Source organism: Hippopotamus amphibius, chromosome 3 (assembly GCF_030028045.1).
Source record: "Hippopotamus amphibius kiboko isolate mHipAmp2 chromosome 3, mHipAmp2.hap2, whole genome shotgun sequence".
Taxonomy (NCBI): Eukaryota; Metazoa; Chordata; class Mammalia; order Artiodactyla; family Hippopotamidae; genus Hippopotamus; species Hippopotamus amphibius.
Window position 1 is genome coordinate 174,917,494 of NC_080188.1, and position 16,251 is coordinate 174,933,744.

General features: G+C 49.3%; 1 protein-coding gene across 2 annotated transcripts in view; it reads right to left on the reverse strand.

Moving 5' to 3' along the window:
- The window catches only part of TNN (tenascin N), a 67,716-nt gene extending 53,179 nt beyond the window's left edge, over positions 1–14,537 (reverse strand). For both annotated transcript variants that reach the window (XM_057728984.1, XM_057728985.1), the window contains exons 1-5: positions 14,132–14,537; positions 12,328–12,702; positions 10,971–11,234; positions 7,413–7,598; positions 6,006–6,095 (exon numbers count right to left, since the gene is read on the reverse strand). In XM_057728984.1, the coding sequence (XP_057584967.1) occupies positions 6,006–6,095; positions 7,413–7,598; positions 10,971–11,234; positions 12,328–12,702; positions 14,132–14,537 (1,321 nt within the window). The remainder of the gene's footprint in view (positions 1–6,005; positions 6,096–7,412; positions 7,599–10,970; positions 11,235–12,327; positions 12,703–14,131) is intronic.
- Positions 14,538–16,251: the final 1,714 nt, after the last annotated feature.

Here is a 16,251-nt window from a genome sequence, read left to right on the forward strand (position 1 = left end):
GAGGCACGAATATACAATGGAAGAAAGACAGCCTCTTCAATAAGTGGTGCTGGGAACATTGGACAGCTACATATAAAAGAATGAAATTAGAACACTTCCTAACACCATACACAAAATAAACTCAAAATGGATTCAAGACCTAAATGTAAGGCCAGACACTATAAAACTCCTAGAGGAAAACATAGGCAGAACACTCTATGACATACATCAAAGCAAGATCCTTTTTGACACACCTCCTAGAATAATGGAAATAAAATCAAGAATAAACAAATGATACATAATGAAACAAAAGCTTTTGCACAGTAAAATAAACCATAAACAAGACAAGAAGACAACCCTCAGAATGGGAGAAAATACTTGCCAACGAAGCAACTCCAAAATATATAAGCAGCTCATGCAGCTTAACACCAAAAACGCAAAAACTGAATGCAAAAATGGGCAGAAGACCTAAATAGACATTTCTCCAAAGAAGACATACAGATGGCCAACAAACACATGAAAAGATGCTCAACATCACTAATCATCAGAGAAATGCAAGTCAAAGCCACAATGAGGTATCACCTCACACCAGTCAGAATGGCCATCACCAAAAAATCTAGAAACAACAAATGTTGGAGAGGGTGTGGAGAAAAGGGAACTCTCCTGCACTGTTGGTGAGAATGTAAGCTGGTACAGCCACTATGGAAAACAGTTTGCAGGTTCCTTAAAAAACAAAAAATGGAACTACCATACGACCTAGTAATTCCACTCCTGGGCATATACCCAGAGAAAACCATAATCCAAAGAGAAACATGTACCATAATGTTCATTGCAGCAGTATTTACAATAGCCAGGACATGGAAGCAACCTAAATGCCCATCAACAGATGAATGGATAAAGAAGATGTGGCACATATAGACAATGGAATATTACTCACCAATAAAAATTAATGAAATTGAACTATATGTAATGAGGTGGATAGACCTAGAGTCTGTCATACAGAGCAAAGTAAGCCAGAAAGAGAAAAACAAATACCGTATGCTAACTCACATATATGGAATCTAAAACAATGGTACTGGTGAACCCAGTGACAGGGCAAGAATAAAGATGGAGATGTTGAGAATGGACTTGAGGACACGGGGTTGGGGGGGGGGTGCAAAGGGGAAGCTGGGATGCAGTCAGAAAGTAGCATAGACATAGATACACTACCAAGTGTAAGACAGATAGCTAGTGGAAACTTGCTGTATAACATAGGGAGATCAACTCGATGACTGGTGATGCTTTACAGGGCCAGGACAGGGTGGGTGGGAGGGAGTCGCGGAAGGGAGTGGATATGGGCATATATGTCCAAATATGGCTGATTCACTTTGGTGTACTTCAAAAGCTGGTACAAGAGTGTAAAGCAATTATATTCCAATAAAGAGCTTAAAAAAATAAAAAATAAAAAATTTAAAAATTTAAAAAAAAATGAGACTTATGAGGCTTGATAGGTAAGATTCACTTTTGAGTGCGTGTGTTAGAATAAAGGTGAGGCCCACTTTAAAGAGGTCTAATTTATAAAACTGGAGATACAGAAAAGGCTAATGAGGAGCTTCAGGCACATCAGGAAAGGTTATTCCACTTTATAACAAGATCCACCAAAGGGCTGGGTAGGGTACGGCTGTCCTCAGTCTATGCTGGCACTTGCAACAGCATGGGTCCACACTCCAACCCACAGCCACAGGCATTAGGGACAGCATTCTCCACTCACAACAGCCACTTGTGAGTCACCCAGTTGGCATGGTGGAAAATGGCAGAGCCAGGGGGTATGGACATGGGGGCAGGGATGGGGGACAGGGCCTATGCTACAGGTTTGAAGGTGAGTTCACAGAAGAGGAGCCTGTGGACTATAGCAGCTGTGCTTTCTCAGTTCTCCTCTACTGCTTTTCATGGTGGCAAAAAAATTATTCAGGGACTTCCGAGGTGGCACAGTGGTTAAGAATCTGCCTGCCAATGCAGGGGACACGGGTTCGATGCCTGCTCCAGGAAGATTCCCACATGCCATGGAGCAACGAAGCCCGTGAGCCACAGCTATTAAGCCCATGTGCCGTAACTACTGAAGTCCACACGCCTAGAGCCCGTGCTCTGCAACAAGAGAAGCCACCGCAGTGAGGAGTAGTCTCCCCTACCCCACAGAGAAAGCCCGCACAAAGCAACGAAGACCCAATGCAGCCAATAAATTAATTAATTAATTAATTAATTTTAACAGAATAAATAAAATAAAATAATGCAAAAGGCACCATTTGTTAGAGGATGTACTCAGAGAGATCAACCCATCTTCCTGCTGCCCTCTAGCTTTGCTTCTGGAAAGCGACCCTGAATTCAAATGCCATTCACTAGTTCACTCTGAATCTCCTAAACTTCGTAGGCTTCCATTTTCTCATCTGTAAAATGGGAATAATAATGCTTACAGTGCTATTAGAAGGACCAAAGATAATGTTTACGAAGCCCGGCGGTACCTAGAACACAGTGGGTCCTCAAATGCTAGAGATCTTCATGATTTTTCGGCCACTGGGTGACGTGTGGGGTTGCTGTGAAAGACAGGAGTTGTAAATGTTGACAGGGGCTCATCTTTAAACAAGAAGGAGTTTGAGAAGGAATGTTTTAGGGGCTGGGCCATTTCAAATGAAACATTGTGTTAGGGAAGCAATAAAAAGTGAAAAGGATAATGAGTTGCCAAAACTTCTATTTCATAGCCCAGTCTCAGGGGAAAAGTTCTGAGAAAATTGTTAACAAGTGAATATGCTAGGCCCTATGCTCTGCTGTGCATGGGAGCATGTGAGATTATTACAAAGCAAGCAGTCCTTTGTTTTAGACTCACCATGGAAAGGCATGAATTATAGATGTTATTAAAAAATCATAATCATAAAAAAATAAGAGAAGGGACTTGAAACTTATTTAGTCCAACTTTTCATTTTACAGATGGAGAAACGAAGGGTAGAGGGATCGCATCACCTCTTAGTTAGGAGCCTGCCTCTCTCATCATTTGATGTGAAGTGGCTGCGAGGGTCTGATGGAGGAGTTCGGGGACATTTCTCCAGGGAGATACTGGCCTGGCCAGTGCTTGCTTCTCCGGAAGCTGACCTGTTTCTAAAGCCTTGCCTTTCTAGAAGTGCCTTTCAGTGCACTTTGAGTATGTTAACAGGGTGAGGATTTCCAATCAACCCTTCCCCTTTTGTAGTATCGGTTCCACTGAGTGACTCGCGAAATGGAAAATACCTGAACTGTGCCATTTCCTCCCTGCTCATGCTGACGCCATTCTTACATTCCACTGTGTTTTTCCATCTCACGGGATGCAAAACATCTGGAGAAAAGAGAGATTCTTCTTTTTTCCCCTTACATTAATTAACAGTCTAGCCAGCTCTGGGAGTGTTTCCTGACCTTAGAAATTATCGTGTCTTTTTTTTTCATGTTGGAAGACACATGACACAAATTTATTTGCAATTCAATAAAACATCCCACCCTGCTTTTAGAATATAATTGACAATAAAAACATTTCTTGGACTTCTCCGGTGGCGCAGTGGTTAAGAATCCTCCTGCCAATGCAGGGGACATGGGTTGGAGCCCTGGTCCGGGAAGATCCCACATGCTGAGGAGCAACTAAGCCCGTGCACCACAACTACTTAGGCTGCGCTCTACAGCCCTCGAGCCACAACACTTGAGCCCGTGTGCCGCAATTACTGAAGCCTGTGGGCCTAGAGCCCTTGCTCTGCAACAAGAGAAGCCACCGCAATGAGAAGCCTGTGCACCGTAACATAAGAGTAGCCCCTGCTCGCAAGAACCAGAGAAAGCCTGTTCATAGCAACAAAGACCCAACACTGCCAATAAATACGTTAATTAATTAATTTTAAAAAAACACTTCTTGAATGTTCATCTGCTAGCTGGGGTAACATACTTGAAAGGTTAACTAGCAATTCAAGGCTGTATGTAATTAAATGCTCTAGGAATTGAGGGGCAAAGATGGCTGCCATTTAACACGGTCCTAGAAGGCCTCAGTGGAGCAGCCAGCATCCGAGATGACCCTGGAAGGATGAGTGATATCACTGCTGTGAGCCCCTGAAGGGCAAGGACCAGAGCTCATCATCCTTAGAAGTATCTAAAGGGGCTGTGTCTCTGGGACTCAGTGGTACTCTGCAATTAATGTTTGTTGAACTGAATTAATTGATAGCTAGAGATAACAGTGGAGAATTTTCTAGACGGGGTAACAACATGAACAAACCCACGAGGTAGAGATAAGTTTTCTGTGTTAGCGCACCCCAGGAACAGTCCAGCTGCCAGAAGGCTTCCTGTTGGGAAGTTTTGAGAACACCAATGGTCCAGGTTGGAGGGGCCCACAGAGGCCAAGATAAAAGAATCTATGTTAACCAAAGACCATGAGGTGTCACAGAATTTTTTTTTTTTTTTTAGTTAAGGAGTAAAGAGTGTGAAAATTAACCAGAAATAATGAACAGGGAGATAAAAATAGGTGGCATTTTAGTTTTACATCCACCAAAGTTGACATCCTGGGTTCTAATCCCAGCCCTGTCATTTCCTGGCTGGGCAACCTTGAGCTTAATTTCTCCAAGCCTCGGTTGTCTTATATGTGACTTGGAAATAATAATAGGACCTACCACATTGGATTATGATGAGAACTAAATGAGATAATTCACGAGAAGTGCTTAGTTAGGATAATGCTTGGCACATGGTAAGCTCTCAATTAATTCACAGCTAAAGAGAAAGCCACTAGAAGCAAGGAAGGACTTGCGATTTTCCAATTCACCAACGTGCTTCACTAGTCCACCATTCAGGCAGGCTGCACAGTCTACATTGTATGGTTGAAAATTAAAGTGTATTTTATCCTCTATAATTACCCAACTCTTTCACACTCCAGAAATGCAATCTGTTAGGCAGCTGAAATAGCAAATTCAATTCTTGCACCATCTCACCCTTGTTCTCACCACCCCAACCAGCTCCTGCCAGGGCTGAACTGAAAAGAACTACGAAACTTTTCAGGGAAGTCTCAAAATTTAAAGAGCCCTTCTTTGCCGGCTCCAAGGATTAGCCTCCACCTGGCGGCATCATGCTCTAGATCAGGGGTCCCCAACCCCTGGGCCGTGGACCAGTCGTGGTTCTTGGCCTGTTAGGAACCGGGCAGCACAGGAGGAGGTGAGTGGCAGGCAAGCAAGCGAAGCTTCATCGGCCGCTCCCCGTCACTCACATCACCTGCTGAACCATCCCCCTCACCGCTGTCCGTGGAAAAATTATCTTCCATGAAACCTGTCCCTGGTGCCAAAAATGTTGGGGACTGCTGTTCTAGATCACCGCCTCCCAACTTGACTTGGCAGGAGCACAGAGTGATTGCAGGAGGCTCACAATTCAATACTGACTCCAGCACTGTCTAAAAACTAAAAATCACACATGACATCTTGCATATATAACTACAATAATTTCAAATTCCTTTCTGATTAATAAATTACAAACTTACCGCCAAATGTTACTGATTTATAGCAATGTTTGTCATTATACATTTTCTCAGTCCACAGATGCTAAATCTATTGCTGTTCCCATGCAAAAGTCTTTAATATCTTTTGACATTTTAAAGCAAACTCCCTGACTGTGTTTGTCATGAAAAAAACACAGAAATGACAAGAAAAAAAAAGTTATAAATCACCTGTCTTGGGTAACATGGAGCTGTGTGCCTAGGTCAAAGATAATAAATGCCTTGAAAATAACCCAGTGATTGAAGTCATTAAAATAACCAGAAAGGTATCGGAAATGGCCTTTCCCCTTGACTCCGAGATCCTGGCAGAGATTTTCAACGGCAAGAAAAATCTGAAATAGGAGAAGCTTGCCTCCCCTCTCCTGTCCCCCAAAAGACGTCAGTATACAAAGAGGCAGGCTGTCTCTGCACACAGATCTCCAGAGCTTTTATCCAAAGAGGAGTCAGCCAAGAAAATATCAGAATGCAAACACGAGATGCGTCCGTGGTGCCTCCACGTGGTCCTTACCTGTCCTGCCATTCAGGAGAATCGGCTTGCCCTCGAGGTCTCCCCTCATGGGGACGACTGTGATCTTATATTCCGTGCCCGGCTGCAGACCTGAAAACAAGCAGCCCGTGCTGGGTGTGAGTACAGGCTCCGGACCCTCGCGCCCCAGCACTGTTCTTCCTGGGATTTCTCCTGGGGGGGGGGGGGTCTATGCGTCTCACCTCCAGACGACAACCTCCCTAAGGCAGCAGAAGAGGGGCGGGACCAGCGGAATACGAGGCATCACTGAGGGGCTCGTCGGTCATGGAGGGCGGGCCAGACTCAATGAGAGGAAGTTGACGGAGCTCCAGTCCCTTCTTTGGACCACCGAGCACTTATTTCCCGCTTGTATTTACAGCCCAAATGTTCTCCTGTTCCCAAAGATTCTTTTCCCTCAAAAGTTTCTTTCCTTCCCATTGTGATAATTAGCCTAAGTTTCCCTCTTTCTTTTCTTTTTTTTTTTTTTCTTTGCTTTACTTTGCCCCTTCTTTTCCTTTTTTTTCTTTATTTTCGGTTGTGATTTCTCTGGAGTGGCAACTGGAGTGACCGCCCCTCAGGGCACAAATATTCAGACCTCAGTGGCAAAATGCAGGCAAACAGCAGCATGTATGAGGTACGCTCACGACTTGCCACCCACGAAACATCGAGAACCCCAGGATGACCTCTCGAGACAGAATTCAGGGAGGGGAGGGCAGCACAAGGCCCCAGAGGAGGGCTCCTCGTGCAGCCAAAGAGCCTCAGGGCCCCTCACCTGCATCAGCCTCTTCCAAGGCCACGTGCGGAATTGCTATTCGTGCTTGTGTATTACTTTTCTTAAAGAGGGCCCTGAAAACTGTACAAGCTTTCGGTGTCACAAAACATTACCCAGCCCTGCGTGGCCCCGTTCCGTCTGCCACCATCTGATGTCCGGCTCTCCCAGCGTTAGCTCAGGCACCTGGGACAAAGAGCCTCCCACCCCTGGCCGCCCAGCTCAACTCCATCCACACGTGGCGCCGAACAAACCAACCTCAGTTAAACAATTTCTCAATCTCTCTCTCTCTCTCCCCTCCCCCGCCACCACACGTCTTCCAAAAGAAATGCCTGTGTACCATTAAATCCACCCTGAGACACAGAGGGGGGCTTCCAGAGGGTTAGCTGACTTGGGAGAACACTTCGGATGCGTAACCTGCTACCCAAGTGCTCCAAGATTCTGGAGTCAGCCCTGGGATGCTGGAGCAGAGGCCTCAGGCCCCCCGAGTGGGCTCGCCTCTGGGAGTTCCCAGAGTCAGGGTGCAGGTGATCCCCAAGGCCCAGGACCTTGAGCGCTACAGAGGCTGATGCCCTCGGCACACACGGTCCCCGCCTCAGCATCCACGGCAAACACCTCACATCCCCAGTGTTGGCTCTTACCCGTGATGTCATATCGGCTCTTGGGGTCACTGCTCTTGGGCACAGCGACCTCGGCCACCTCCTGCCCTGTCAGGGGGCCATACTGCAGCTTGTAGTAGTCCACCTCGGTGAGAGGGTTCTCCCACTCCACGTCGAGGGAGTTCTCGGTCTCATCTGTCACCCAGGCAGTGCCATGTACAGCAAGATCTAGAGCAGGGGTCAGGGAGGGCAAGAGAAAGCCGTGAAAGGCAGGGGCCCAAAAGTCTGTAACAGGCCATTGGCTACCACGTCAGCTCCCTTTCTTGACACACTGAAAGCAGGCTTCAGCCCCAGGACACAGTCCGTAAACGGTGTCCTGGAACTACCCAAGTAGCAAACAACTGTTGGTTTTCACACTGTCCACGGAGGACAGACTGTCTTCCAGAAAAGCCTCTTCCCCATCCCACCCCTTCATTGCCATGCAGCCCTCCCCATCCATTCTGCCATGGTCAAGCCCTGAACCTCACCTCCTAGGCCACCCAGACAACACACTCAGCCAGGGCTCACGCTGCTCTGAACTAAACACTCACCCTTTAGCTGCAGCACCCCTGCCCACAGAGACTCAACCCCAGGATGAGAAGCTCAAGGCCCCTCCACACAGAATTTGGGACATGCATTTCAAATTTCCTGGAGTGTAACACTGGTAATACAACCAGCTCCTTCTTCAGTCTCCCAAATTACAACTCCTTCCCCTTCTCTCAAATTCTCCTATGAGGATTGCACCTACGCAAAACTATAAGGTAGGAGAATCTTAACTTCGTCCTTCTGAGTATTCTTCCTGAGTATTCTTTTCTACCAAATTTTAGCACCGCCACCAGGTACCTGGTGTCCTCAGCTGCCCCACCTGTCCATCCTGGGAAGGAAGAGAGTTACTATACACATTTATTCATAGTAAAGTATTAATGGCTACACATATGCCCCTCCACCCAGAAAAAAAATGAAAATGTAATGGTTATTACAAAGGAATGGATCACTGATGTGGCTCTGTGGGATAAACTTTTGGGTGGTGTTGGAGAGGAGACTGGGGTCTCTGGGAGCGCTTTGAATCCCAGGCTGAGGTCACTTGGCCTGAAGTTTAGAACAAGAAAGAAAAGGCCCCAGACTCTCAGTCTCACCCCCTTCCTCGCCTCCAGTGCGTTGGTTCTGAAGTTGTTCCCACTAGGCTGTCTGACCCCTTTTCAAGGATGCAGGACAGAGAATTTCTGCATCAGTCAAGGCGTGAACTCAGTGTGCTCCAGGTCCTGTCGCTCTGAATGTTTCTGGTTTCCTTTGTTATGGATAAAGAACCTCACGGAGGCTTCTCTCTGAAGCACTCCCTCCCAAGCACTGCCTTCCATCTGCCAGCCTCCAGGTTCTTCCCTCAAAGATGGGAATTCCTTGAGGGAACAGGTCAAGAGGTAAGTAATGAAACTGACTCAAGGATTACAGAAAAGGCCCTACACGGCTCGCAGGTGAAAAAGCAGGAACTTAATGAAAATGTTCAAGGTGATTATGGGGATAAGTGTCTCTCAGGCTGAAGCTCGCTGGAGGAGCAAACCAGAAGTGCTTTCCCTTGAATCAGATTAGACAGAAAGTCGACTTCACAGTCGCAGGATTTTACAAGCCCCTAGAGCAAGAAGCCAAGAGGGGTTGCTAAGACTTTCAGAACAGGTGTCTCTGCTCTTCACTGAGAGGCTGTGGGCACTGTCCTGTCTGAAGGCAGAGGCAGCCACAGACAAAAATGGGGAAAGAGAAAAGCAGCCTGACAGCTGGGAGCTGGCGGGGCTCTTACAGAGAGGCCTCAGTGTTCTCCCATTGAACACAAACAACTTCACAGGCCATCAACAGCAGACAAGGTGCTCCGTGGCCATGCCAAATCAAGACCAAACAAGACCATTCCAAGATCACGTTGGCACCCAGGCAAAACATGAACCAAACCTTGTCCAAGTCACCAAAATGACTAAACATCCTCCCTCCCGATTAGTATGAGTGACTGTTCCTTTTTTACCAATGACCGCTTTCGCCTCCATCCAGTCTGCCCTCTTTCTAAACAAGATTCACTAAGATACCAATCATAGGATTACCCCCCCGCCCCATTCCTGACAGTATGCAAATCTTGCATCCTTAACTCTTCCCCCAAATCACCTAACACAAGCCCAACTTCTACACCAGTCCCCCCTTACCCTGTGGTACTGAGACACCCACGGTGCCCCATGGTGTGTGTTCTCCAACACTGAAACAGTCAATAAGTTCAACTTGTTCAACTACAGGGGTGTCCTGACAGCTCTTTGGCTGGAAGCCGCTGACAAAGGCAATCACACATTGTCCTCCCAAGGATGACAAGTCCTTTACGGCTCTTTCCAACATTGAGCAACCCCTACCCTATTCTATCCTTACCACCAAAAAGGACAGGCAGCCTGATGGTTCTGCAAAGACACTGCATGCCAAAGGCCCACCCATCTGGATTTTCCTCAAGAGTTTAGGGCAAGACAGAGGCAGCTCATTTTTATTAGCATCTAGAACAATGCCTGGCATATAGTACATGTTCAATAAAGTACGTTGAGAAAAGGAATGCATCTGAATCACTCAACTAGTTTCTCCAAACCCTTGAAGATCTAGGCTGTCTCAAGTACTTTCGTAGGAAACAAGAATTTCTAAAGAATAAGCAATGATGCTTGTCCTTCCAAACATTTTGATAGCATTTAGTGGTGCCCTGGAGACTCCATTTGTCCCTCCAGATCCATCCTCCTTCCTGCTCTGTATCCCAGATTATGATCTCTATGAAACGCGTTAGACAGGTTCCCTGGCCCTCTGGTTTCTGGTCATGTCTGGCCAGTGAGAGTCACCAGAAGAGGGCAGGAGAGAGAGTTTGGGTAACTGATCTCCCTCACTCCCTCCTGGTGGGGACACAGCGGACCGCCTGCATCCCTCTACCAAAGGCACCTCATCAGGCAGCCGTCTCCTAAAGCCCTTTCTGGGTCCCAGTACCAACTTCCATCCCCTGCCCGTTCAGACTGGGGTGGATCCCCACTGATACTAGTCTTACAGTGTTTCATCATCCAACCCCTACCTATGCCTTTATAAATAACCTCTAACCTCTTCATTAAACTTTCTTCAGCTACCCTGTTTGTTCCCTCTCTTTCCTGCTGAGATGAATCTAATTGATACAGGTGGCTTCAGCAGACCCCATCCATACCAACTGGACCTTGCTGAATGGTCTCTGTGGCTCAGTGAGGGCCTGTGGCTACAGGTGTACTTCATGGCTGCGTGTATGTGGGTGCAGGGCAATCAGACCTTATCAGTCTCAGGGATGGAAGAGGCCCTGTGAGCCCCAACACAGCAGGCTCCATCCCTGGCTTGAAGGACCCAATAAGCATGAGAGAGAGGGGAACAAGAATGGAGAGTTTTCTTCAGAATGTAGGATTGCAGCAGCTGTGTTTTTCAAACCCCAAACCAGGGCAATGGCCTGAGTAGTAGAAGGGTACTTGTGGGGACAACGGAAGAAAATGTTTAAACCAGGGCCTCTCCTGGGAAACCTGGGGCATCTGGTTGCTTCCTCACCTGTGGTGGCGAGTAGATGCTGTGGGCTGCTGGAAATCTCTTTCTTCACGTTGCGCAGGGTGACTATGTACTTGGTTCCAGGCAGCAAGCCAGGGATCTCATAGCTGTGCTGCTCCTTGGGCACTCGGATCTGCTTCATAGAGAGCTCCTTCCCCAGGGGGTAGTAGCTAAGGAGGTAGTGGTCCACCTGGCTGGAGGGCTCCCAGCTCACCAGCAGGGAATCCTCTGTGCTTCTGAGCAGCTGCAGGCCCTGGGGGGCAACCACTGCACACAGAACAGGAAGAGGCATGCAGACGGTGAGGAAAGAGGGGTGGGAACCCACAGCCAACACGTACACATTGAGCACCTACTTTATACTTGACACTGTGATGGTGGGGGTGGAGGATACAGAGCCTGTGTGTGGACCCGCAAAAGTTACTATCTGGTTAGGAGTTAATATTGACCCCCTATGTTGCTAGAGCTGCTCCAAGTCTTTGTTCAACACCCTCCAACCTCCACCTTTAGTGGGAGTTAACATAAATCTTTAGATTAAGTGGTCCAGAGATGAGAAAGGGAGCTACAAACAAACAAAACAACAGATAGAACCAGCTGGGACCAAGATGGCGAATCTGACCTCCAACAGACCCTGAGTCTCACTCTACGTTGACCTTACTACATTAGCATGCTAAACGACACACCTACCAGCATCCATGTCTGGGACATTAAGGACCAAAAAAGGATGAAAAGAGAGTGGCACCCCACCCCCTCGAGAGAGCACTGCCCCTTCTCAGGTAGACTACACCACATGCCTCTCCAGCCTTAGCCTCATTCCTCCCTCCTTTGTCTTTTAAATCTTTAAAATTAAATCTCTCTTGCCAGGTGGGCAAGAAGTTGAACCGTGAACTTAGTTCCCACTTCTCCATTCTTTGGTCACTGAATAAAGCTTGTGCTGCGTGGATTTCAGCTTAAGTTTTATTACTGGCTGCTAGAACCAGAACCTTGCCCCAATCAGGCAGAGAGCCTCAGCAGGGCTAGGGCCTGAGCAGGGTCCCCAAGACCTCGTTCCGTAACACCTAACACAGGCACACACCATCACGTCAGACTTTGGTGTGTTACGTGAAACCAGCAGTTATCAGCATCCCCTTGGAACTTGTTAGAAATGCAAGTTCTCGGGCCCTACCTCCGACCTGCTGTGTCAGAACCTCCGGGAGAGGCCCGGGAATCTGTGTTTTAACACGTCCTCCAGGGGATTCTGATGTAGGCTGAAAGTGGGGAGCCCCGCTTAGGACAAAATATATCTAAGGGTTACATGGTGCCTGGTGGACCGCGGGGGGCAGGTTAAGAAGAGAGACAGGCCAAGGCGCATCTCCACGCTCACCCTGGGCGCAGTCGAGGCCGGTGAAGCCCTCCTTGCAGTAGCATTCTCCCGTGTCGCAGAAGCCGTGGCCGCTGCAGTCGCCGGGGCAGCGCCGCTCGCTGCAGTCCTCGGACGTGAAGTCCTCGTGGCACTGGCACACGCCGCGCACGCACACACCGTGCCCGCTGCAGTTCTCGGGGCAGGCGGGGTAGGCGCAGTCGGCCCCCACGTAGGGCTGAGCGCACAGGCAGCGGCCGTCCACGCAGCGCCCGTGGCCGCTGCACGCGCCGGGGCAGGAGGGCCGCTCGCAGCCCATGCCCTCCCAGCCCTGCTCACAGTGGCAGCTGCACGTGTCCTGGGAGAAGGTCCCGTGGCCGCTGCAGTGGTGGTTCAGGCCTGCGAGGGAGGTGAGAGGGGGTAAAAGCAGTCAGCTGGGGCTTGAGGGCTTGTGCGTGGGGATCTCCTTCCCTGGGGACCCTAAAAGCAGGCTGGTGATTTCAGGGTCCTGCACGGCTCTGTCTGGGAGGAGGGTAGGGCCTATGGGGAAGACGAGGAGTCTGCCCCTTCCAACCTGGGCCAGTCGCAGACCTGCGAAATCTGCTATTTTATGCCTGAAAAGGCACAGGGGCCACCCTTGCCTTTCCCTTTTCATCCCAGGTGCTCCTGTGACTTCTCTTGGTTCCCTCCCCTGTGAATGGTGCTAATTATTTAGCACCTCTCTATGAAAGTGCCTTAATTGCTCCAATCTGGACATCAGGGGGCCAGCTTAGGCTAAGAGCCAGGGCTCCTGGGCAGGCAGGAAGAGCTCCAGTCTGGGTAGGAGCTTGTCCTGGTTGGAGGGGGCTGGACCTAGCAAGGCTGGGTCCTTGGGAAATGAGCCCAAACTGAAGCCTGGAAAAGTGAACCTGCAGAAGCTGCGAAATAGCCCAGTCTCATTATGGGGGTGAGAGATGCAAGAAGGAGGAACCAGGCTCCCCTCTCTAACCTCAGACAGCAAGAGGCAGTTGGAGGACGGGCCAGTCAGCCTTTCTCTTCACCAGCCCCAGCTCCTGCTTCTCAGAACACCTTCTTTCCTTCCTAAAAACTTCTGAGGTGGAGCTCCCTCAGCGCCAGTTCCACGCGGTTTTATTCGTGGCAGCCTCTTCGGTGCCTAGTTCTGTGTCTGGCCTATAGGAGGGGCTCTTAATGGTAGCAATTTCTTCAAGCATTAAAATGTATGCCAAAGTCTCACTGGTTACTATCATTTGGATCAGCCTGGGCAGTTTATGTTGAAAAAGAAAAATGTGGTGCTGGGAGTGCTCACTATTTGTAAAGTCAAGTTGTAGTGCGTTATTACTAATCAAAGTCTTACCAATGTGCTGAATAATGGGCCAAGAAATCTTCTGTACATCATCTACAGTTCCCAGAACTAGACTAGCTAATAGAATTAGCCTCCATGGACAGTTGAAGAAACTTAAGGAATTTGCCCAAAGTCACACAGCGAAAGAATGGCAGGACTGAGATTTGTACCCAGTCCTGTCTAGCTCCAAGCCCATCGCTCTTTTCTCTCTAACCCGTTGCTTTCCCTTACAGTAGAGACTGGATCCACAGGTAAAACTGCGCCCAGAAGCATTCTCATCTGGAAGCACTGACCCAAGAGCCCAGACTCACTTTAAGAGTTGCTGGTCCCCCTGCTCAGGCTTGAAGATAACCCCTGGAGCTAGTGCCAATGATGACACCCCCTAGAGAAAACCCAGAGTGAGAGGCGGAGTGCTCATGAGGCTGGTAGAGCACCTGAAGGTGCTCATCCAGTGCTTGTTGAATGAATACCAGGTGGTGAGCTCACCGGCAGCTCCTGGGCAGCAGCGCTGGGCACTACACCGCTCCTTCACCTCCGCCATCTCTTCCTCCAGCTTCTTCACCCGAGCCAGGAGGTCCTGGACGCTGCCTGCCAGCTCGCAGTCCTTCTGTGGTGTCTGCAGGCGGATGTTGTGCCTGAAGATGATGTTCTGTTCCTCGGCCTCCCCCGGGGCCAGGAGTGAGGCTCCGTCATCAAGGAGGGGCTGAGGGTCAGCCTCCACCTGGACCAGGGCAGACTTGGGCACATCAATCTTGTAGGTGTGGCTGACGGTAACCTGTTGCTCCTTCTCGCTGCAGCCAGAAGACTCGAGAGTGGCCGGGGCTGAAGCCACCAAGAGCATAGAGCCAAACAGGAGCCCCAGGCGGAAGCAGAACACCCCCTGGAGACCCATCCTTGGAAAGACAGGGAGCAGATGCTCCAGGAGGCCTGCATCCAGAAAAACACGCAAAAGAAAGCCATGGAGAGTTGCTGATGGAAACTGGCTTTTTTAATGGATTCTAAGAGTCCACAGGAAGCTGAGAAACCAGCAGAAAGATTTCATTGTGTATCTCCTGAGGACCCGAACTAGATTATTTTTTGTTCCTTCACACATGCACATTCCTGCCCCGTCTTTGCTGATACTGTTCCCACTCCCTGGGAAGCCCTCCTCTTCATTTCTAATTCTGTATTTCACCTGCACTTTCATAACAACAAGCCAGTTCTTGTGGTCAGGGCCTACTGTGTGCCAGGCTTTGCTCTCCCGCATCCCTGAGCTATACGACCACCCTGATACCATCCTCCATACTAACACCACCAACAATCATGGCTGCACATGGAGCACAAGCTGTGTGCCAGGACTATTCGAAATGTTCCACATTTATCACTTCATTCAGTCATCACAACCCTTCCTCGAATATACTGTTACCCCCATCTTAGAGATAGGGAAACTGAGGCACAGCTGCCTCAAATGACTCGCCCACGGGCACACACAGCCGAGAGTGGCAGAACTGGAACCCAGGAAATCCGACTCCACAGTGTCTTCTGGTCTCCACGACATCATGCTGCCTCGCACAGCTGAGGAGGCAGAGGCTCAAGGGGTAGAGCATGTTGACCTGGGTACCACAGCCAGGAAGGGCAGAGCCTGTACTCAGGCCCCAGGCCAGGGTCCTGCTCACCACCTCTGCCCACAAGCCAGCAAAAGAGCAGAATTTCTAATAAAATTACTTTCTCCACGAAGTCTTCTCTCACACCTGTCTCCCTCACCCCAGCTGGAAACTAGCTCTCCTTCTGGTGAGCTCTCAGAGAAGTGTGTCTGTCCCTCTCTGTGTCTCTTGGTGGTTATTCTTGTGTTGTAATTATGCTTGTATGTAGCTCGTGCCCCTGCGAGGCTGTAAGCCTTTTAAGGACAGGACCCAAGGCCGATTCCTCTCGGGGACCCCCCAAGGCGGGGGGAACACAGAGCCCCCATGTGCTGAGGGGTTCAGTCGGCTTCCAGTCCTCCAGCACTCAGTGGTTGGTAAGTCAGGCCACCTGGACCAGAGCTGGCTGTTAGGTTCTGCCACCTCTGCCGCCAGCAGGAGGTGTGAGCCTCCAGCACCATCGGTGTGCGGGAGGACCCCTCTCCCTGGTGCCCCCGCCCCCGCCTGGGATGCCACTTTCTTGACCACCAACAAGCCAAGTCAGGGCAGCCCGCAGGGATCTAGTGTGTGCCTCACATTGACTCACAGGTCTCAGTCACCAGGACACCTCTCAGTCAGGCTGTCATCTAGAAACCAACCTGCAGAGCTGCCTCTTGACGATGGACTTCTGTGATCAACTCAAGACTTATAAGCATTTGGACCACAGACTGAAGAAGTCAGGAAGCCTAATCCTTTCCCGATGGCTGTGTGCCGTGCAAGGCTCTCCCTCCCCATTATGCAAGGCGGCTGTGATGGACTGAAAGGACAAATCAGACAGATCCTAGGTGTCTAGCCTTGTGAAGGCTACTTTATCCTGAGCTTTAGTTTCCTCAGCCGTAAAGTGGGAATGACAGTGCCTGCTTGACTGCATTGTATATGGGAAGCACTTAGCGCCATGCCAAGCTCGTAGTAAGGGCTCAATAAATGTTTTGAGGGTTTGTTTTATTT